Genomic DNA, 23,945 nt, shown 5'->3' on the forward strand with positions numbered 1-23,945 from the left:
CCCTCCACTGATCCAACCTCCCAACTGACTCCCTCCCTCTACTGATGCAACCTCCCAACTCCCTCCCTCCACTGATCCAACCTCCCAACTGACTCCCTCCCTCTACTGATGCAACCTCCCAACTGACTCCCTCCACTGATCCAACCTCCCAACTGACTCCCTCCCTCTACAGATGCAACCTCCCAATTCCCTCCGTCCACTGATCCAACCTCCCAACTGACTCCCTCCCTCCACTGATCCAACCTCCCAACTGACTCCCTCCCTCCACTGATCCAACCTCCCAACTGACTCCCTCCACTGATCCAACCTCCCAACTGACTCCCTCCCTCTACAGATGCAAACTCCCAACTCCCTCCGTCCATTGATTCAACCTCCCAACTGACTCCCTCCCTCGACTGATGCAACCTCCCAACTGACTCCCTTCACTGATCCAATCACCCAACTTACTCCCTCCCTCCACAGATACAACTTCTCAACTGACTCCCTCCACCGATCCAACCTCCCAAACATACTCCCTCACTCCACTGATCTAACCTCCCAACTGACTCCCTCCACTGACCCAACCTCCGAACTCTGTCCGTCCACTGATTCAACCTCCCAACTGCCTCCCTCCACTGAGCCAGTCACCCTGCTGCCTACCTCCACTGATCCAACCTCCCAACTGACTCCCTCCCTCCACTGCTCCAACTTCCCAACTGACTCCCTCCACTGATCCAACCTCCCAACTGACTCCCTCCACTGATCCAACCTCCCAACTCCCTCCCTCCACTGAACCAGTCACCCTACTGCCTCCCTCCACTGATCCAACCTCCCAACTGACTCCCTCCCACCACTGCTCCAACTTCCCAACTGACTCCATCCACTGATCCAACCTCCCAACTGACTCCCTCCACTGATCCAACCTCCCAACTCCTTCCCTCCATCCACTGATCCAGTCACCCTACTGCCTCCCTTCACTGATCCAACCTCCCAACTGACTCCCTCCCTCCACTGCTCCAACTTCCCAACTGACTCCCTCCACTGATCCAACCTCCCAGCTCCGTCCGTCCACTGATCCAACCTCCCAACTCCCTCCCTCCACTGATCCAGTCACCCTACTGCCTCCCTCCACTGATCCAACCTCCCAACTCCCTCCCTCCCTCCACTGATCCAACCACCCAACTGACTTCCTCCACTGATCCAACCTCCCAACTCCCTCCCTCCACTGATCCAAACTCCCAACTGTCACCCTCCACTGATCCAACTTCCTAAATGACTCCCTCGCTCCATTGATCCAACCTCCCAACTGATTCCCTCCCTCCACTGTTCCAGTCACCCTACTGCCTCCCTGCACTGATCCAACTTCCCAACTCCCTCCCTCCACTGATCCAACCTCCCAACTGTCACCCTCCGCTGATCCAACTTCCTTAATGACTCCCTCGCTCCACTGATCCAACCTCCCAACTGTCACCCTCCACTGATCCAACTTTCTTAATGACTCCCTCGCTCCACTGATCCAACCTCCCAACTCCCTCCCTCCACTGATCCAACCTCCCAACTCCGTCCATCCAATGATCCAACCTCCAAACTGACTCCCTGCACTGATCCAATCACACAACTGACTCCCTCCATTGATCCAACCTCCAAACTGATTCCCTCCCTCCACTGTTCCAGTCACCCTACTGCCTCCCTCCACTGATCCAACTTCCCAACTGATTCCCTCCCTCCACTGATCCAACCTCCCAACTGATTCCCTCCCTCGACTGATCCAACCTCCCAGCTGACTCCCTCCCTCCACTGATCCAACCTCCCACCTGACTCCCTCCCTTCACTGATCCAACCTCCCAACTGATACCCTCCCTCTACTGATCCAACCTCCCAGCTGACTCCCTCCACTAATCCAACCTCCCAACTGATTCGCTCCACTAATCCAACCTCCCAAAATACTACCTCCCTCCACTGATCCAACCTCCCAGCTGACTCCCTCCCTCCACTGATCCAACCTCCCAACTGACTCCCTCCACTGATCCAACCTCCCAACTAACTCCCTCCACTGATCCAACCTCCCAACTAACTCCCTCCACTGATCCAACCTCCCAACTAACTCCCTCCACTGATCCAACCTCCCAACATACTCCCACCCTCCACTGATCCAAGCTTCCAACTGACTCCCTCCACTGATCCAACCTCTGAACTCGCTCCCTCCACTGATCCAACCTCCCAAATGACTCCCTCCACTGTTCCAACCTCCAAACTGACTCCCTCCACTGATCCAAACTCCCAACTGACTCCCTCCACAGCTCCAACCTACCATCTCCCTCCCTCCACTGATCCAACCTCCTAACTGACTCCCTCCACTGATCCAACTTTCCAACTGACTACCTCCACTGATCCAATCTCTGAACTCACTCCCCTCCACTGATCCAGCCTCCCAACTGACTCCCTTCCTGCACTGATCTAACCTCCCAACCGTCTCCCTCCTCTGATCCAACCTCCCAGCTGACTCCCTGCACTGATCCAATCTCCCAACTGACTCCCTCCATTGATCCAACCTCCCAAGTCCGTCCGTCCAATGATCCAATCTCCCAACTCCCTCCCTCCACTGATCCAACCTCCCAACTGATTCCCTCCACTGATCCAAACTCCCAACTGATTCCCTCCCTCCACTGATCCAACCTCCCAACTTACTCCCTCCCTCCACTGATCCAACCTCCCAACTCCCACCCTCCACTGATCCAACCTCCCAACTCCCACCCTCCACTGATTCAACCTCCCAGCTCCCTCCCTCCACTGATCCAACCTCCCAACTGATTCCCTCCCTCCACTGATCCAACCTCCCAACTGATTCCCTCCCTCCACTGATCCAACCTCCCAACATACACCCACCCTCCAATGATGCGGGCTCCCAACTGTCTCCCTCCACTGATCCAACCTCCCAACTGATTCCCTCCCTCCACTGATCCAACCTCCCAACTGATTCCCTCCCTCCACTGATCCAACCTCCCAACATGCTCCCACCCTCCAATGATCCGGGCTCCCAACTGTCTCCCTCCATTGATCCAACCTCCAAACTCTGTCCCTCCACTGATCTAGTCAGCCTACTGCCTCCCTCCATTGATCGAACCTTCCAACTGACTCCCTCCCTCCACTGATCCAACCTCCCAACTTACTCCCTCCCTCCACAGATACAACTTCTCAACTGACTCCCTCCCTCCACTGATCCAACCTCCCAACATACTTCCACTCTCCACCGATCCAACCTCCCAAACTTACTCCCTCCCTCCACTGATCCAACCTCCCAACTGACTCCCTCCCTCTACTGATGCAACCTCGTAACTCCCTCCCTCCACTGATCCAACCTCCCAACTGACTCCCTCCCTCCACTGATCCAACCTCTCAACTCACTCCCTCCCTCCGCTGATCCAACCTCCCAACTGACTCCCTCCCTCTACAGATGCAACCTCCCAACTCCCTCCCTCCACTGAGCCAACCTCCCAACTGACTCCCTCCCTCTACTGATGCAACCTCCCAACTGACTCCCTCCACTGATCCAACCTCCCAACTGACTCCCTCCCTCTACAGATGCAACCTCCCAACTCCCTCCCTCCACTCATCCAACGTCCCAACTGACACCCTCCCTCTACTGATGCAACCTCCCAACTCCCTCCCTCCACTGATCCAACCTCCCAACTGACTCCCTCCCTCTACTGATGCAACCTCCCAACTGACTCCCTCCACTGATCCAACCTCCCAACTGACTCCCTCCCTCTACAGATGCAACCTCCCAATTCCCTCCCTCCACTGATCCAACCTCCCAACGGACTCCCTCCCTCCACTGATCCAACCTCCCAACTGACTCCCTCCCTCCACTGATCCAACCTCCCAACTGACTCCCTCCCTCCACTGATCCAACCTCCCAACTGACTCCCTCCCGCCACTGATCCAACCTCCCAACTGACTCCTTCCACTGATCCAACCTCCCAACTGACTCCCCCCACTGATCCAACCTCCCAACTGACTCCCTCCCTCTACAGATGCAAACTCCGAACTCCCTCCGTTCATTGATTCTACCTCCCAACTGACTCCCTCCCTCGACTGATGCAACCTCCCAACTGATTCCCTCCACTGATCCAAACTCCCAACTGATTCCCTCCCTCCACTGATCCAACCTCCCAACTTACTCCCTCCCTCCACTGATCCAACCTCCCAACTCCCACCCTCCACTGATCCAACCTCCCAACTCCCACCCTCCACTGATTCAACCTCCCAGCTCCCTCCCTCCACTGATCCAACCTCCCAACTGATTCCCTCCCTCCACTGATCCAACCTCCCAACTGATTCCCTCCCTCCACTGATCCAACCTCCCAACATACTCCCACCCTCCAATGATCCGGGCTCCCAACTGTCTCCATCCACTGATCCAACCTCCCAACTGATTCCCTCCCTCCACTGATCCAACCTCCCAACTGATTCCCTCCCTCCACTGATCCAACCTCCCAACATACTCCCACCCTCCAATGATCCGGGCTCCCAACTGTCTCCCTCCATTGATCCAACCTCCAAACTCTGTCCCTCCACTGATCTAGTCAGCCTACTGCCTCCCTCCACTGATCCAACCTCCCAACTGATTCCCTCCACTGATGCAAACTCCCAACTGATTCCCTCCATTGATCCAACCTTCCAACTGACTCCCTCCCTCCACTGATCCAACCTCCCCACTTACTCTCTCCCTCCACAGATACAACTTCTCAACTGACTCCCTCCCTCCACTGATCCAACCTCCCAACATACTTCCACTCTCCACCGATCCAATCTCCCAAACTTACTCCCTCCCTCCACTGATCCAACCTCCCAACTGACTCCCTCCCTCTACTGATGCAACCTCGCAACTCCCTCCCTCCACTGATCCAACCTCCCAACTGACTCCCTCCCTCCACTGATCCAACCTCTCAACTGACTCCCTCCCTCCGCCGATCCAACCTCCCAACTGACTCCCTGCCTCTACAGATGCAACCTGCCAACTCCCTCCCTCCACTGATCCAACCTCCCAACTGACTCCCTCCACTGATCCAACCTCCCAACTGACTCCCTCCCTCTACAGATGCAACCTCCCATCTCCCTCCCTCGACTCATCCAACCTCCCAACTGACTCCCTCCCTCTACTGATCCAACCTCCCAACTGACTCCCTCCCTCTACTGATGCAACCTCCCAACTGACTCCCTCCACTGATCCAACCTCCCAACTGACTCCCTCCCTCTACAGATGCAACCTCCCAATTCCCTCCCTCCACTGATCCAACCTCCCAACTGACTCCCTCCCTCCACTGATCCAACCTCCCAACTGACTCCCTCCCTCCACTGATCCAACCTCCCAACTGACTCCCTCCCTCCACTGATCCAACCTCCCAACTGACTCCCTCCCTCTACTGATCCAACCTCCCAACTGACTCCCTCCCTCTACTGATGCAACCTCCCAACTGACTCCCTCCACTGATCCAACCTCCCAACTGACTCCCTCCCTCTACAGATGCAACCTCCCAATTCCCTCCCTCCACTGATCCAACCTCCCAACTGACTCCCTCCCTCCACTGATCCAACCTCCCAACTGACTCCCTCCCTCCACTGATCCAACCTCCCTACTGACTCCCTCCCTCCACTGATCCAACCTCCCAACTGACTCCCTCCACTGATCCAACCTCCCAACTGACTCCCTCCCTCTACAGATGCAAACTCCGAACTCCCTCCGTCCATTGATTCAACCTCCCAACTGACTCCCTCCCTCGACTGATGCAACCTCCCAACTGACTCCCTCCACCGATCCAATCACCCAACTTACTCCCTCCCTCCACTGATCTAACCTCCCAACTCCCTCCCTCCACTGAGCCAGTCACCCTGCTGCCTCCCTCCACTGATCCAACCTCCCAACTGACTCCCTCCCTCCACTGCTCCAACTTCCCAACTGACTCCCTCCACTGATTCAACCTCCCAGCTCCCTCCCTCCACTGATCCAACCTCCCAACTGATTCCCTCCCTCCACTGATCCAACCTCCCAACTGATTCCCTCCCTCCACTGATCCAACCTCCCAACATACTCCCACCCTCCAATGATCCGGGCTCCCAACTGTCTCCCTCCACTGATCCAACCTCCCAACTGATTCCCTCCCTCCACTGATCCAACCTCCCAACTGATTCCCTCCCTCCAGTGATCCAACCTCCCAACATACTCCCACCCTCCAATGATCCGGGCTCCCAACTGTCTCCCTCCATTGATCCAACCTCCAAACTCTGTCCCTCCACTGATCTAGTCAGCCTACTGCCTCCCTCCACTGATCCAACCTCCCAACTGATTCCCTCCACTGATGCAATCTCCCAACTGATTCCCTCCATTGATCCAACCTTCCAACTGACTCCCTCCCTCCACTGATCCAACCTCCCAACTTACTCCCTCCCTCCACAGATACAACTTCTCAACTGACTCCCTCCCTCCACTGATCCAACCTCCCAACATACTTCCACTCTCCACCGATCCAATCTCCCAAACTTACTCCCTCCCTCCACTGATCCAACCTCCCAACTGACTCCCTCCCTCTACTGATGCAACCTCGCAACTCCCTCCCTCCACTGATCCAACCTCTCAACTGACTCCCTCCCTCCGCTGATCCAACCTCCCAAATGACTCCCTCCCTCTACAGATGCAACCTCCCAACTCCCTCCCTCCACTGATCCAACCTCCCAACTGACTCCCTCCACTGATCCAACCTCCCAACTGACTCCCTCCCTCTACAGATGCAACCTCCCATCTCCCTCCCTCGACTCATCCAACCTCCCAACTGACTCCCTCCCTCTACTGATCCAACCTCCCAACTGACTCCCTCCCTCTACTGATGCAACCTCCCAACTGACTCCCTCCACTGATCCAACCTCCCAACTGACTCCCTCCCTCTACAGATGCAACCTCCCAATTCCCTCCCTCCACTGATCCAACCTCCCAACTGACTCCCTCCCTCCACTGATCCAACCTCCCAACTGACTCCCTCCCTCCACTGATCCAACCTCCCAACTGACTCCCTCCCTCCACTGATCCAACCTCCCAACTGACTCCCTCCCTCTACTGATCCAACCTCCCAACTGACTCCCTCCCTCTACTGATGCAACCTCCCAACTGACTCCCTCCACTGATCCAACCTCCCAACTGACTCCCTCCCTCTGCAGATGCAACCTCCCAATTCCCTCCCTCCACTGATCCAACCTCCCAACTGACTCCCTCCCTCCACTGATCCAACCTCCCAACTGACTCCCTCCCTCCACTGATCCAACCTCCCAACTGACTCCCTCCCTCCACTGATCCAACCTCCCAACTGACTCCCTCCACTGATCCAACCTCCCAACTGACTCCCTCCCTCTACAGATGCAAACACCGAACTCCCTCCGTCCATTGATTCAACCTCCCAACTGACTCCCTCCCTCGACTGATGCAACCTCCCAACTGACTCCCTCCACCGATCCAATCACCCAACTTACTCCCTCCCTCCACTGATCCAACCTCCCAACTCCTTCCCTCCATCCACTGATCCAGTCACCCTACTGCCTCCCTTAACTGATCCAACTTCCCAACTGACTCCCTCCACTGATCCAACTTCCCAACTGACACCCTCCACTGATCCAACCTCCCAACTCCGTCCGTCCACTGATCCAACCTCCCAACTCCCTCCCTCCACTGATCCAGTCACCCTACTGCCTCCCTCCACTGATCCAACCTCCCAACTCCCTCCCTCCCTCCACTGACCCAACCACCCAACTGACTTCTTCCACTGATCCAACCTCCCAACTCCCTCCCTCCACTGATCCAAACTCCCAACTGTCACCCTCCACTGATCCAACTTCCTAAATGACTCCCTCGCTCCACTGATCCAACCACCCAACTGACTCCCTCCATTGATCCAACCTCCCAACTGATTCCCTCCCTCCACTGTTCCAGTCACCCTACTGCCTCTCTCCACTGATCCAACTTCCCAACTCCCTCCCTCCACTGATCCAACCTCCCAACTGTCACCCTCCACTGATCCAACTTCCTTAATGACTCCCTCGCTCCACTGATCCAACCTCCCAACTCCCTCCCTCCACTGATCCAACCTCCCAACTGACTCCCTGCACTGATCCAACCTCCCAACTGATTCCCTCCCTCCACTGTTCCAGTCACCCTACTGTCTCCCTCCACTGATCCAACTTCCCAACTCCCTCCCTCCACTGATCCAACCTCCCAACTGACTCCCTCCCTCCACTGCTCCAACTTCCCAACTGACTCCCTCCACTGATCCAACCTCCCAGCTCCGTCCGTCCACTGATCCAACCTCCCAACTCCCTCCCTCCACTGATCCAGTCACCCTACTGCCTCCCTCCACTGATCCAACCTCCCAACTCCCTCCCTCCCTCCACTGATCCAACCACCCAACTGACTTCCTCCACTGATCCAACCTCCCAACTCCCTCCCTCCACTGATCCAAACTCCCAACTGTCACCCTCCACTGATCCAACTTCCTAAATGACTCCCTCGCTCCATTGATCCAACCTCCCAACTGATTCCCTCCCTCCACTGTTCCAGTCACCCTACTGCCTCCCTGCACTGATCCAACTTCCCAACTCCCTCCCTCCACTGATCCAACCTCCCAACTGTCACCCTCCGCTGATCCAACTTCCTTAATGACTCCCTCGCTCCACTGATCCAACCTCCCAACTGTCACCCTCCACTGATCCAACTTTCTTAATGACTCCCTCGCTCCACTGATCCAACCTCCCAACTCCCTCCCTCCACTGATCCAACCTCCCAACTCCGTCCATCCAATGATCCAACCTCCAAACTGACTCCCTGCACTGATCCAATCACACAACTGACTCCCTCCATTGATCCAACCTCCAAACTGATTCCCTCCCTCCACTGTTCCAGTCACCCTACTGCCTCCCTCCACTGATCCAACTTCCCAACTGATTCCCTCCCTCCACTGATCCAACCTCCCAACTGATTCCCTCCCTCGACTGATCCAACCTCCCAGCTGACTCCCTCCCTCCACTGATCCAACCTCCCACCTGACTCCCTCCCTTCACTGATCCAACCTCCCAACTGATACCCTCCCTCTACTGATCCAACCTCCCAGCTGACTCCCTCCACTAATCCAACCTCCCAACTGATTCGCTCCACTAATCCAACCTCCCAAAATACTCCCTCCCTCCACTGATCCAACCTCCCAGCTGACTCCCTCCCTCCACTGATCCAACCTCCCAACTGACTCCCTCCACTGATCCAACCTCCCAACTAACTCCCTCCACTGATCCAACCTCCCAACTAACTCCCTCCACTGATCCAACCTCCCAACTAACTCCCTCCACTGATCCAACCTCCCAACATACTCCCACCCTCCACTGATCCAAGCTTCCAACTGACTCCCTCCACTGATCCAACCTCTGAACTCGCTCCCTCCACTGATCCAACCTCCCAAATGACTCCCTCCACTGTTCCAACCTCCAAACTGACTCCCTCCACTGATCCAAACTCCCAACTGACTCCCTCCACAGCTCCAACCTACCATCTCCCTCCCTCCACTGATCCAACCTCCTAACTGACTCCCTCCACTGATCCAACTTTCCAACTGACTACCTCCACTGATCCAATCTCTGAACTCACTCCCCTCCACTGATCCAGCCTCCCAACTGACTCCCTTCCTGCACTGATCTAACCTCCCAACCGTCTCCCTCCTCTGATCCAACCTCCCAGCTGACTCCCTGCACTGATCCAATCTCCCAACTGACTCCCTCCATTGATCCAACCTCCCAAGTCCGTCCGTCCAATGATCCAATCTCCCAACTCCCTCCCTCCACTGATCCAACCTCCCAACTGATTCCCTCCACTGATCCAAACTCCCAACTGATTCCCTCCCTCCACTGATCCAACCTCCCAACTTACTCCCTCCCTCCACTGATCCAACCTCCCAACTCCCACCCTCCACTGATCCAACCTCCCAACTCCCACCCTCCACTGATTCAACCTCCCAGCTCCCTCCCTCCACTGATCCAACCTCCCAACTGATTCCCTCCCTCCACTGATCCAACCTCCCAACTGATTCCCTCCCTCCACTGATCCAACCTCCCAACATACACCCACCCTCCAATGATGCGGGCTCCCAACTGTCTCCCTCCACTGATCCAACCTCCCAACTGATTCCCTCCCTCCACTGATCCAACCTCCCAACTGATTCCCTCCCTCCACTGATCCAACCTCCCAACATACTCCCACCCTCCAATGATCCGGGCTCCCAACTGTCTCCCTCCATTGATCCAACCTCCAAACTCTGTCCCTCCACTGATCTAGTCAGCCTACTGCCTCCCTCCATTGATCGAACCTTCCAACTGACTCCCTCCCTCCACTGATCCAACCTCCCAACTTACTCCCTCCCTCCACAGATACAACTTCTCAACTGACTCCCTCCCTCCACTGATCCAACCTCCCAACATACTTCCACTCTCCACCGATCCAACCTCCCAAACTTACTCCCTCCCTCCACTGATCCAACCTCCCAACTGACTCCCTCCCTCTACTGATGCAACCTCGTAACTCCCTCCCTCCACTGATCCAACCTCCCAACTGACTCCCTCCCTCCACTGATCCAACCTCTCAACTCACTCCCTCCCTCCGCTGATCCAACCTCCCAACTGACTCCCTCCCTCTACAGATGCAACCTCCCAACTCCCTCCCTCCACTGAGCCAACCTCCCAACTGACTCCCTCCCTCTACTGATGCAACCTCCCAACTGACTCCCTCCACTGATCCAACCTCCCAACTGACTCCCTCCCTCTACAGATGCAACCTCCCAACTCCCTCCCTCCACTCATCCAACGTCCCAACTGACACCCTCCCTCTACTGATGCAACCTCCCAACTCCCTCCCTCCACTGATCCAACCTCCCAACTGACTCCCTCCCTCTACTGATGCAACCTCCCAACTGACTCCCTCCACTGATCCAACCTCCCAACTGACTCCCTCCCTCTACAGATGCAACCTCCCAATTCCCTCCCTCCACTGATCCAACCTCCCAACGGACTCCCTCCCTCCACTGATCCAACCTCCCAACTGACTCCCTCCCTCCACTGATCCAACCTCCCAACTGACTCCCTCCCTCCACTGATCCAACCTCCCAACTGACTCCCTCCCGCCACTGATCCAACCTCCCAACTGACTCCTTCCACTGATCCAACCTCCCAACTGACTCCCCCCACTGATCCAACCTCCCAACTGACTCCCTCCCTCTACAGATGCAAACTCCGAACTCCCTCCGTTCATTGATTCTACCTCCCAACTGACTCCCTCCCTCGACTGATGCAACCTCCCAACTGATTCCCTCCACTGATCCAAACTCCCAACTGATTCCCTCCCTCCACTGATCCAACCTCCCAACTTACTCCCTCCCTCCACTGATCCAACCTCCCAACTCCCACCCTCCACTGATCCAACCTCCCAACTCCCACCCTCCACTGATTCAACCTCCCAGCTCCCTCCCTCCACTGATCCAACCTCCCAACTGATTCCCTCCCTCCACTGATCCAACCTCCCAACTGATTCCCTCCCTCCACTGATCCAACCTCCCAACATACTCCCACCCTCCAATGATCCGGGCTCCCAACTGTCTCCATCCACTGATCCAACCTCCCAACTGATTCCCTCCCTCCACTGATCCAACCTCCCAACTGATTCCCTCCCTCCACTGATCCAACCTCCCAACATACTCCCACCCTCCAATGATCCGGGCTCCCAACTGTCTCCCTCCATTGATCCAACCTCCAAACTCTGTCCCTCCACTGATCTAGTCAGCCTACTGCCTCCCTCCACTGATCCAACCTCCCAACTGATTCCCTCCACTGATGCAAACTCCCAACTGATTCCCTCCATTGATCCAACCTTCCAACTGACTCCCTCCCTCCACTGATCCAACCTCCCCACTTACTCTCTCCCTCCACAGATACAACTTCTCAACTGACTCCCTCCCTCCACTGATCCAACCTCCCAACATACTTCCACTCTCCACCGATCCAATCTCCCAAACTTACTCCCTCCCTCCACTGATCCAACCTCCCAACTGACTCCCTCCCTCTACTGATGCAACCTCGCAACTCCCTCCCTCCACTGATCCAACCTCCCAACTGACTCCCTCCCTCCACTGATCCAACCTCTCAACTGACTCCCTCCCTCCGCCGATCCAACCTCCCAACTGACTCCCTGCCTCTACAGATGCAACCTGCCAACTCCCTCCCTCCACTGATCCAACCTCCCAACTGACTCCCTCCACTGATCCAACCTCCCAACTGACTCCCTCCCTCTACAGATGCAACCTCCCATCTCCCTCCCTCGACTCATCCAACCTCCCAACTGACTCCCTCCCTCTACTGATCCAACCTCCCAACTGACTCCCTCCCTCTACTGATGCAACCTCCCAACTGACTCCCTCCACTGATCCAACCTCCCAACTGACTCCCTCCCTCTACAGATGCAACCTCCCAATTCCCTCCCTCCACTGATCCAACCTCCCAACTGACTCCCTCCCTCCACTGATCCAACCTCCCAACTGACTCCCTCCCTCCACTGATCCAACCTCCCAACTGACTCCCTCCCTCCACTGATCCAACCTCCCAACTGACTCCCTCCCTCTACTGATCCAACCTCCCAACTGACTCCCTCCCTCTACTGATGCAACCTCCCAACTGACTCCCTCCACTGATCCAACCTCCCAACTGACTCCCTCCCTCTACAGATGCAACCTCCCAATTCCCTCCCTCCACTGATCCAACCTCCCAACTGACTCCCTCCCTCCACTGATCCAACCTCCCAACTGACTCCCTCCCTCCACTGATCCAACCTCCCTACTGACTCCCTCCCTCCACTGATCCAACCTCCCAACTGACTCCCTCCACTGATCCAACCTCCCAACTGACTCCCTCCCTCTACAGATGCAAACTCCGAACTCCCTCCGTCCATTGATTCAACCTCCCAACTGACTCCCTCCCTCGACTGATGCAACCTCCCAACTGACTCCCTCCACCGATCCAATCACCCAACTTACTCCCTCCCTCCACTGATCTAACCTCCCAACTCCCTCCCTCCACTGAGCCAGTCACCCTGCTGCCTCCCTCCACTGATCCAACCTCCCAACTGACTCCCTCCCTCCACTGCTCCAACTTCCCAACTGACTCCCTCCACTGATTCAACCTCCCAGCTCCCTCCCTCCACTGATCCAACCTCCCAACTGATTCCCTCCCTCCACTGATCCAACCTCCCAACTGATTCCCTCCCTCCACTGATCCAACCTCCCAACATACTCCCACCCTCCAATGATCCGGGCTCCCAACTGTCTCCCTCCACTGATCCAACCTCCCAACTGATTCCCTCCCTCCACTGATCCAACCTCCCAACTGATTCCCTCCCTCCAGTGATCCAACCTCCCAACATACTCCCACCCTCCAATGATCCGGGCTCCCAACTGTCTCCCTCCATTGATCCAACCTCCAAACTCTGTCCCTCCACTGATCTAGTCAGCCTACTGCCTCCCTCCACTGATCCAACCTCCCAACTGATTCCCTCCACTGATGCAATCTCCCAACTGATTCCCTCCATTGATCCAACCTTCCAACTGACTCCCTCCCTCCACTGATCCAACCTCCCAACTTACTCCCTCCCTCCACAGATACAACTTCTCAACTGACTCCCTCCCTCCACTGATCCAACCTCCCAACATACTTCCACTCTCCACCGATCCAATCTCCCAAACTTACTCCCTCCCTCCACTGATCCAACCTCCCAACTGACTCCCTCCCTCTACTGATGCAACCTCGCAACTCCCTCCCTCCACTGATCCAACCTCTCAACTGACTCCCTCCCTCCGCTGATCCAACCTCCCAAATGACTCCCTCCCTCTACAGATGCAACCTCCCAACTCCCTCCCTCCACTGATCCAACCTCCCAACTGACTCCCTCCACTGATCCAACCTCCCAACTGACTCCCTCCCTCTACAGATGCAACCTCCCATCTCCCTCCCTCGACTCATCCAACCTCCCAACTGACTCCCTCCCTCTACTGATCCAACCTCCCAACTGACTCCCTCCCTCTACTGATGCAACCTCCCAACTGACTCCCTCCACTGATCCAACCTCCCAACTGACTCCCTCCCTCTACAGATGCAACCTCCCAATTCCCTCCCTCCACTGATCCAACCTCCCAACTGACTCCCTCCCTCCACTGATCCAACCTCCCAACTGACTCCCTCCCTCCACTGATCCAACCTCCCAACTGACTCCCTCCCTCCACTGATCCAACCTCCCAACTGACTCCCTCCCTCTACTGATCCAACCTCCCAACTGACTCCCTCCCTCTACTGATGCAACCTCCCAACTGACTCCCTCCACTGATCCAACCTCCCAACTGACTCCCTCCCTCTGCAGATGCAACCTCCCAATTCCCTCCCTCCACTGATCCAACCTCCCAACTGACTCCCTCCCTCCACTGATCCAACCTCCCAACTGACTCCCTCCCTCCACTGATCCAACCTCCCAACTGACTCCCTCCCTCCACTGATCCAACCTCCCAACTGACTCCCTCCACTGATCCAACCTCCCAACTGACTCCCTCCCTCTACAGATGCAAACACCGAACTCCCTCCGTCCATTGATTCAACCTCCCAACTGACTCCCTCCCTCGACTGATGCAACCTCCCAACTGACTCCCTCCACCGATCCAATCACCCAACTTACTCCCTCCCTCCACTGATCCAACCTCCCAACTCCTTCCCTCCATCCACTGATCCAGTCACCCTACTGCCTCCCTTAACTGATCCAACTTCCCAACTGACTCCCTCCACTGATCCAACTTCCCAACTGACACCCTCCACTGATCCAACCTCCCAACTCCGTCCGTCCACTGATCCAACCTCCCAACTCCCTCCCTCCACTGATCCAGTCACCCTACTGCCTCCCTCCACTGATCCAACCTCCCAACTCCCTCCCTCCCTCCACTGACCCAACCACCCAACTGACTTCTTCCACTGATCCAACCTCCCAACTCCCTCCCTCCACTGATCCAAACTCCCAACTGTCACCCTCCACTGATCCAACTTCCTAAATGACTCCCTCGCTCCACTGATCCAACCACCCAACTGACTCCCTCCATTGATCCAACCTCCCAACTGATTCCCTCCCTCCACTGTTCCAGTCACCCTACTGCCTCTCTCCACTGATCCAACTTCCCAACTCCCTCCCTCCACTGATCCAACCTCCCAACTGTCACCCTCCACTGATCCAACTTCCTTAATGACTCCCTCGCTCCACTGATCCAACCTCCCAACTCCCTCCCTCCACTGATCCAACCTCCCAACTGACTCCCTGCACTGATCCAACCTCCCAACTGATTCCCTCCCTCCACTGTTCCAGTCACCCTACTGTCTCCCTCCACTGATCCAACTTCCCAACTCCCTCCCTCCACTGATCCAACCTCCCAACTGATTCCCTCCCTCCACTGATCCAACCTCCCAACTGTCACCCTCCACTGATCCAACTTCCTTAATGACTCCCTCGCTCCACTGATCCAACCTCCCAACTCCCTCCCTCCACTGATCCAACCTCCCAACTGACTCCCTGCACTGATCCAACTTTCCAAATGACTACCTCCACTGATCCAATCTCTGAACTCCCTCCCTCCACTGATCCAACCTTCCAACTGACTCCCTCCACTGCATTGAACTAACCCAAACCCCCTCATTAAACAAGACACCCAGCCAATTTACAACAAATCCCACCCCTCCCGCCCTGCAATGTGGTACATCCAATAAGTTTCAATCTCTCTCACATCAGGGAAGAAAAGTCACCTTTCGGCCAAGGCCATTGCTTAATTACAGTGCACCCTGTGGCATGTAACGATTTGTATCTTCTACAATTAACTCATCTCAAGGAACATCCTGGACTCGTCACTTTAGTCCCTGTGAAAAATTTTCTCTCAGAAGTTTCCTGCAAAAGATTGCAATTCAAACTTGACGCATTCTTATTAATGGCCTGCCTCCTTAAAGCTCCAGCTTTCTGACAGACTGAACCCTTTATTGTGTAGTTACGTAATTTTGTTGAGAAGACGTTTCCTCTGTTCGAGTTGCACTCTTTACATCGATTTATGATGTCTAGTTGATCATCTGCATTCAGGTCCAGCTTGGGTTAAAAATAGGCCCATTTCACACTGGGAACTTATGCTTGGGCAGGGGTCGAGTGATGTGTTTGGAACTATGCAAATAAAACCTGCAAATAGCCAGGTGAGAAACAGTTAATTTATTGGCAAGCAATTGGGCACCATGGCAAATGGGTGGCAGACATTAGGCCTCGTCACCCTGCTGGCATTGCTCAATGCTGAATGGGCAACCTGCTGCGCTGCACATTGGTGATGGCTGGCGCCTGTCACTCAGGAGACATGTTTCCCTCACTCTGAATTTAAAGCGTGTTGCCTTAGTGCAGTCTCAGGCTGGTATCTCAGCCAAACTCAGATGTGTATCCAATTGTTCCATGGGGTGGCTTCACCCCACCCCCACCCCCCACCTCCAGCCCCAGCTCCAGCACGGTGAGGTTCTCTCACTCCGGTGCTGGGTCTGTGCTCCAGCCCTTGGCTTCTGAAACTTACTGTCATAATTTTGCCCAGTGCGGAATAACTCCACACCAGCCTCGAGCAAGAGAAAATGAGATCTGTGTGCAGCTTCTACATTGCAGTCCGGTTTCACACTCTCCTGACTCACCCAGGGCACCCGCTGAACCGTCAGCAACAGTCAGCTTGGAGCGGGGCCAGGCTCTCTCCACACACGCCATTCATTCATCACCTCGCATACCTATTCAGTGTGCCGTCAAGGATCGGTTATTTAGCTTTCCATTCCTTTCTCTATTGCTTCAAATTTCTCCACTCATTCAAGTCCCATTTCCACCAGACTTCTTCCACCTCCTCTCCATCCATTTGCCTCCGTTTCAAATGGGATTTGAGTTTGTTAACTCTTCCGTTTAGCTGCAATAAATCACTCGAGCGCATCTTCAAATCCATCCTGCTCCAAACCACCCCCCCCTGCCAAAGAATTGAACAGCAATATCATTTCTCAGGTGATAAAGCCCTGTCACCGAGTCACATTCTTGCAGTAATGAGTGTGGCTCTCACCGCAATCAGCCACCTGGAAATAAATCATTAAACGCACACCAGCCAGTGTATCTCCGGACACCGTTAAGAGGCAGAGGGCACATTCCGACTGTGCGCAAGCCTTTGGATGGGCGAGCCCATTCTCCACGAGAGTCAGAGCACATCCAGGGCAGCTCAGTCTGGGAAACGCTCCACCTTCTTTCCATTGCTGGTGTTACAGCTCAGTTGAGGAACTCGCGACACAGCATGGGGGTTGGGGGTTGGGGGTTGGGGGTGGGGGGTGGGGGGGTACGAAAAGGCTTGGAGGAACAAGAAGACCCTCAATATGGAGACAAGAGTACAATGGTGAGTTCTGGGATTCCCATCCAATATTGCAATGCACCTGCACTTAGATTTGGTTATAGACTTGCAGATTAACTGCTGGTAATTGCCCCTAAATTTCAGAATCTACTGCTCCAGTGATTCAATGATGCACATTCCCTCCAGAACCAGCCATTGTACAGGTAGACAAGCCTCTTGAGGGAGGTTTATCCTCACCCCCAAACCCCCTCCCCCAGCCACCCTCCCAACTTTTGACCCTGGGTTCTGTCCCTGTTGGGATGTAGGGACAAAGAGGAGAAGTTATTTGTCCAAGAGAACTGGTCTTCAGCTCCAACTCCATAGCCCTTGCCTACCTTTGAGTGTGGGGAGTGGGGGCAGGGGGTGGTTGGCGGAGAAAGATGTGCAAAATGGATGGGGTGAGGGGGGCAGCACCTAGGCAAAGTGCAAGAACATCAATGGTGCCCGTCAATGAACCAGATTCAATGTGCCTACCAGTGGTGTGCCACGTTTGCACTGGGCTGTCACTTCCCCTAAAAGCTCTTTTCAACTACAGGGCCTGAAACACGTCCCTTGTGTGCGTGTGTGTGTGTTAATTCCCTCCCTCTCCTTGACCGCAGAACTACATTCTGACTGGCCCCATTCATCTGCACTTCCTGACCAATCGGGGGCTTGCTGAACACATTGGACAAGAGGCCCTTTCATTGACTGTACAACATCACCCAGCCCCTGTCTGCCCAGGGAGCTCAGAACTGAAAGGTGAGAGAGATTGTGAGGTGCTCACAATAAGACACTATCCTTTCATAGAACACCATCTCCACCCCAAAAAGACATGTCCACATCATACAACAACTGTCTACACAAATTTCGGGATTATCCAATCACCTGGCACTGTGTACAGCCCCCAAAAGCTTTGATATAAATCAGCTGGGAGGCTCAGCAACCCCAGAATAATAACGGAGCCTTTGAATAATCAACCTTTAGGCATTCAGGAGCATGGTGCCTTGTTCTCCCTGGCTACGCAGTGCCAACAAGCACCAAGGAAGGGCATCAGCATGCTACGGGGTTGACATACTAATGGTTGGTTGGTCACAGGCACCTTGTAAGTGTCCTCTTGAAGGGAATGGTAAATGCTTTTTTTAAATTTGGATGGAGGGTCATGACCCACCCCGCCCCCTCCCCATAATGTTACAGGCCAGTCAAATGCCGGGAGTGTCTGCAACATAGCCCTCTTGCCCTGGGTCTACCATACGGCCGTGAACAGAATGGGAGTTAGGTCCTTTGCTTTATCAGAGCTGTGCTTTGGCATTAGGAGTTCATTGGCATCCCAAGGCCTCCATCGCCCAGTGTTGCCTACTCAAGTCCAATACATAAGGAGTGTAAATGGATGTGTTAGAGGCATTGGTGGAGATCAAGAATGGGTTTATATCTGTACCCTCAACCATCCCACCCCTACCCCACCCCTACCCCCTCAAACATCTCATGTTAGGGCTTGAGAGCCAGGGTGCGAACTTGTAGTTTGAGGTCCAATATTCCTGCAGTAGCTGTGCGCCTATGGACCATTCTGTCACCAATCTTCATGTTCCTAGGGGTTATTCTGACTCATGTTGGTGGATCTCAAGTATACTGTGCTTCCAAACATCTGGATTGTAACATTCTTAATTGTTGACAAATTTAGCATCAAGATTTAATAGAAAGGAGGAATCCAGTGGCATCCTATTATCTGGGAGACTTCACTCCACTGCCCTGTACTGTGGTTGATGAAGGAGCCGCCCATCCCAGGGAAGAGCTGCAGTCTTCCTCGGTGGACTCCCAAGTTCCATCCAATTCCACCTTGTCCCAGTGCGCTAACCAGTCACTCCACGGCCCTCGCGCCGCTCCCTAGCAGGAGAACCATTAGACTGAAAGCATCCCTTGCCTTGCTGACTGACTGCCACACCTCTCTGAAGCTCCGTGCAGCACTGGTGCTGCTGCTGGGGGAACAAGGTTGAGCTGGTGGGAGAAGGAACTCTGGGGGGGGGGGGGGGGGTGGCGGGGTGGGAGGAGGCTCCAGCAGCCAAGAGTGGAGCCCATGAAAAGCCGCGAACCGGAGCTTTCCCCGCCGGGGTCCAAAGCTTTCTCTACAAGCAGCGGCCAACACCGCCACCCCCGCTGTCACCCTCACATTTTGCAACCCTCCCAACTGTGCTGGAGACAAATATCACTGCATGTCCACAGATAGATGGTTGTTGGGCATAGCCAAACAAAAAAACAGTGCCCTACAAGCCAATGAATTCCTCACTCAACTCACACAATCCATTGCCCTAGATACTTTCCAGGAAGCCTGCCTGCAGCTTGCCCCTCCTTTAGTGACAGAACTGAGGGAGATTGCAGACGGTGTCAAACTGACATCCCTCCACCAAGGCCGGTAGTGGGCAGGTCGAGGTTAATTTCCCCATTGCTCTTAACTCTGGTTGGTGACCGACCATCTAACAAGGGAGATTGCAACTTGAGCTGCCATCATCCCAGAGTCATCCGGGATCTCCACAAGGCAGCTCACAAAGAAACACTTAAAATGGGCGGGCTGTTTTACAAGGAAAGATTGTATCTCGGTTTGTATCCGCTGGAATTTAGAAGAGTAAGAGGCGACTTGATTGAGACGTATAAGATCCTGAGGGGTCTTGACAGGGTGGATGTGGAAAGGATGTTTCCCCTTGTGGGAGAATCTCGAACTAGGGGTCACTGCTTAAAAATAAGGGGTCGCCTATTTAAGACAGAGAGATGAGGAGAAATTTTTCTTGCAGAGGGTCGTGAATCTTTGGAATTCTCTTCCTCAAAAGGCGGTGGAAGCAGAGTCTTTGAATATTTTTAAGGCAGAGGTAGATAGATTCTTGATAAGCAAGGGGGTGAAAGGTTATCAGGGGTCGGTGGAAATGTGGAGTAATCAGTTCAGCCATGAACTTAATGAATGGCGGAGCAGGCTCGAAGGGCTGAGTGGCCTACTCCTGCTCCTAATTCATATGTTTGCACTCACACACTCGCTCATACACACACAAAGCCAGCCTGGCTGCTAAAAGAGTGGGGAATGCAGTCGGAATTTCTCTCAGGCAAACAACGACTTGTCTTGTGAGTGTTTGGCTTCAGGTCAAATTAGCCAAACTGTAATTGGGTCAACAATACGGGGGCGGGGGTGGGGGGTGGTGGAGGGTGAAAGAAGTGGCTCAGATCAGAAAAATTGCATTCATCTTTTTCTTTTTGAGTTTGCCAAAGACAGGTGGGTGTGAGAGAATCTCCATCCAATGTTGTTTCTACATTGAAAGGCACTGAATTATATATATATATATATAGAATAGCGAAGATTTCAGATCTGTGAATGAACATTCTTTTATCTGAATACCGCAGAAGTGGCCTTTCAAAGGGTTATTTAGCCACCTAAGGCACGTTAATGGTTAATGGGCGGAAAGTGCAGGTTAACCCTTTGCACGACGCAAATAGCACACCTCGGGTCTCACACATTCTAAATATACCCACTCCACTCGGCAGGGTTTGATAAGACTCCCTTCCTCTCCCTTCCCAATCTAGAGGATTCTAGCTGGCAATAAAAATCAGAGGCCGGCCAGACATCCTGAGGGAGGCAGTGTGAACGGCGTCCCTATAATTCACATGAGGTTGTTGAGCGCCTTGAGCTGTGTGTCCCGATGCTCCTGGGAGTCTGGGTTTCCACACCGACCTGCCACGTTTTCAGGCTGGGACGCCCGGTCTATTTCTAACGCGCGGCATATTGATAGCAACAGTCAGGAGGCCACACCGCAAGTTAAAAATACACAGGCAGGGTGGGAGCAATACAACCACGGTGGAGTTTTTAAAATACAGGGAGATTTTGTGGGGAGGGAGGGGGGGGGGGGGGGGGGGGTGAGAAACTTCGAGAATCCTTCAAGGTCCATTGCAATATTTGCCTCGGACTCACTTGCAAGCTAATCGGGCAAGTCCAGTCACCTGGCACCTTTCACTCACAAGCCATCCATTTGCAGTCGTCTTTGAAAGGCTCGGATTGTGTTTTGTGCCTTAATAGGTTCAGGAATGTTGGCGTTCAGTCAATAATTGAACAGCCCGGTTCCCCGAACGGCAGGATGCAAATATTTGACATCTGTCACTCTTAGCGCCCGGAGAGAGAATGATGACTGGTTAAAACGACCAAAAGTAGCACTGGGATTGCCCAGAGCACCCCTCACCAGTGTGACCAGTCAACTAGTAATTCGTACAGTAACCAACTCGGTCAATCTATTCAGCAAGAGATATTGAGGGGTGTGTGTGGGGGGGGGGGGGGGGGGGTTTGTAACTACAAAGAGCCCCATAAAAGATTGCAAGAGACCTGGTAAACAGGAAAGCAAAATAGACACACATTACAGGGTCCGGTTTAGTGGTTCTGTGTAACTGTACACAACCTGTTGGGTGACTAACCCAATCTTTCCAGGTAGAATACCCTCTCGAGACAGAGATTGAGGTGGATTAAGATGTGTTGGCCTGGGACGGACGGTGCCTCTGATATTGGTCAGACGAGACTGGATGACCAATCTTCATGCAGACTGCCCTGCCGGTCCCTTGCCAGTTACAGTGTGAGTATCTTAAATATAATACAACAACCGTCTCGTCCACCACCCCCACTCTTCCACTTCTACTCCTTACTCAGATGAATGCGCATGAATGTTAAAACTCTGGATTCGCCAGAATACCGGGAATAAAACACAGTGCATTCTGACAAATGCATTGCAATGGAGCTGGCCACCGCAGAGGTGAGGGATACCGGTGTGAGATGGGGTGGCACGGTGGAACCAACAGATGGCGTCTCTCGCCCTCTCTTTCACACCATCTCCGCCCCCACTCACACACACACGGACACACACACACACACATCTCTAACCACCCCCCCCCCCCCCCCCTCCCTCCCTCCCCACCTTCAGAGTGCGAGCAGAGCCCGTCTGGAACCGCATTCCCCAACCCCTGCTGGAGAAAAGGTATCACCGGCAGAAGGCTGAAGCAACTGGGTCCTCCATGTCCTCAAATACCTCCCACTTCTCCAAGTGCCACTGAGGGCGAGAGGCTTTGACAGACAGCCCTGCTCTGACTGACACCTTCTCCTCTCTGAGTTAGCAACCGGTCTGAATACATTCCCCACCCCCCCACCCTGCACCGCTCATCCATGAAAATCACATCAAATCCACATTTCTTGGAAAATTGAAACTACTCATTGCAGAACTCTCAGAAAAATGAGGACTTTGCAACAAAAAAAAAGTTGCAAAGTTTGCAACTTGTGTTCCAGTCGGACAGTTCCCCCATCATTTCAAAAGCACCGTCCAGAACCAGAGGTGGAAATAACAAACCACTTGACACAGATAACCTCCCAGAACTAGGATTTGCACTGCCTTATCTTCCGTCTATTCCCCCCACCTCAAACTTTTTGCTGGAATAAGAGGCAATCCCAAACCCATCTTTCGTCTGCAGACAAAGTGAAAGCGCCGGCCTTACCTGCCCGGATTCCCGACGATTGCCACAGGACTAATGTCAAAGTGAAAAGTGATAAACTCGTGTCCCACATCCAGCCTTTTCTTCGCGAAGGAGAGCTCGGCAAATCCATGGTTCCCCGGCTCCCACCAGTAAAGCCGGGTCACTTTTTACTGGAGGGTGACGTTCAAACAGGTTGAGGGGGGTTGGTTGGAGGGCCAGGAGGGAGGGAGGGAGGGGATGTGTGGAGGAGGAGGGGTGGGGGGTGAAATCTGCAGCAGATGATCACAAAGTAAGTGAGTGATGTGAGATGAGAGGCCGGCTGGTGTCCAGTCTATAGTTCCATGTATGGGCTGGTGGATAGTTTCTCTAGTTGCTTGGAGGTGTCTGTGATGGGAGCAGGAGGGCTGCCCCTTTTCTTTCCTCTTAGCCTGAAGCTGCTTGGTTCCTGGGGCTTTGTGCCCTGTCTCTGTTCAGATGGCAGTGAGAGGTGCTGGATGTAACATGCCCCCTTTCTGCTCCACGCTCCGCCACTCGCTGCACTGACACACTGGCACCGGCGCGGCTCTGCACTGGCCCCCCGCACTCCGCGCCGCCGCCTCCTCCGCCGCCTCAATCCCCGCCCCGCCGCCCGCCCCGCCGCCCGGCTTTCCGACAAACCCATTGGCCCAGAGCGCCAGAGGGGGCGGGGCCCGAACCCGAGAGGGATTCCGTGACGTCACGCCGAGGCCCCGACCAATCCGGCGGCTCCGTCCCGCGAGCGGCCCCCGGCCGGCGGCACATTCAAACAGTGAAGGCGGCCCAGGAGATATCCTGCACCTTGGACCAGAGGCAGGGGGAGGGGGAGGGGGAGGGGTGAAGAGACAGAGAGACCCAGACAGAGCAGTGAGACCCAGACAACTAGACAGAGATAGATCCAGACACAGATAGACACCGACCCAGATAGACACAAATAGACCCAGACACAGCTAGACA

General features: G+C 54.4%; 1 protein-coding gene across 1 annotated transcript in view; it reads right to left on the reverse strand.

Moving 5' to 3' along the window:
• LOC137345808 (collagen alpha-2(XI) chain-like) overlaps positions 1-23,529 on the reverse strand; it is a 730,020-nt gene extending 706,491 nt beyond the window's left edge. The window contains exon 1 of the mRNA XM_068009057.1: positions 22,995-23,529. Within this exon, the coding sequence (XP_067865158.1) occupies positions 22,995-23,103 (109 nt within the window). The 5' untranslated portion in view covers positions 23,104-23,529. The remainder of the gene's footprint in view (positions 1-22,994) is intronic.
• Between the last annotated feature and the right edge of the window lie 416 nt (positions 23,530-23,945).

The sequence above is a fragment of the Heterodontus francisci genome, chromosome 29 (assembly GCF_036365525.1).
Source record: "Heterodontus francisci isolate sHetFra1 chromosome 29, sHetFra1.hap1, whole genome shotgun sequence".
Classification (NCBI taxonomy): Eukaryota; Metazoa; Chordata; class Chondrichthyes; order Heterodontiformes; family Heterodontidae; genus Heterodontus; species Heterodontus francisci.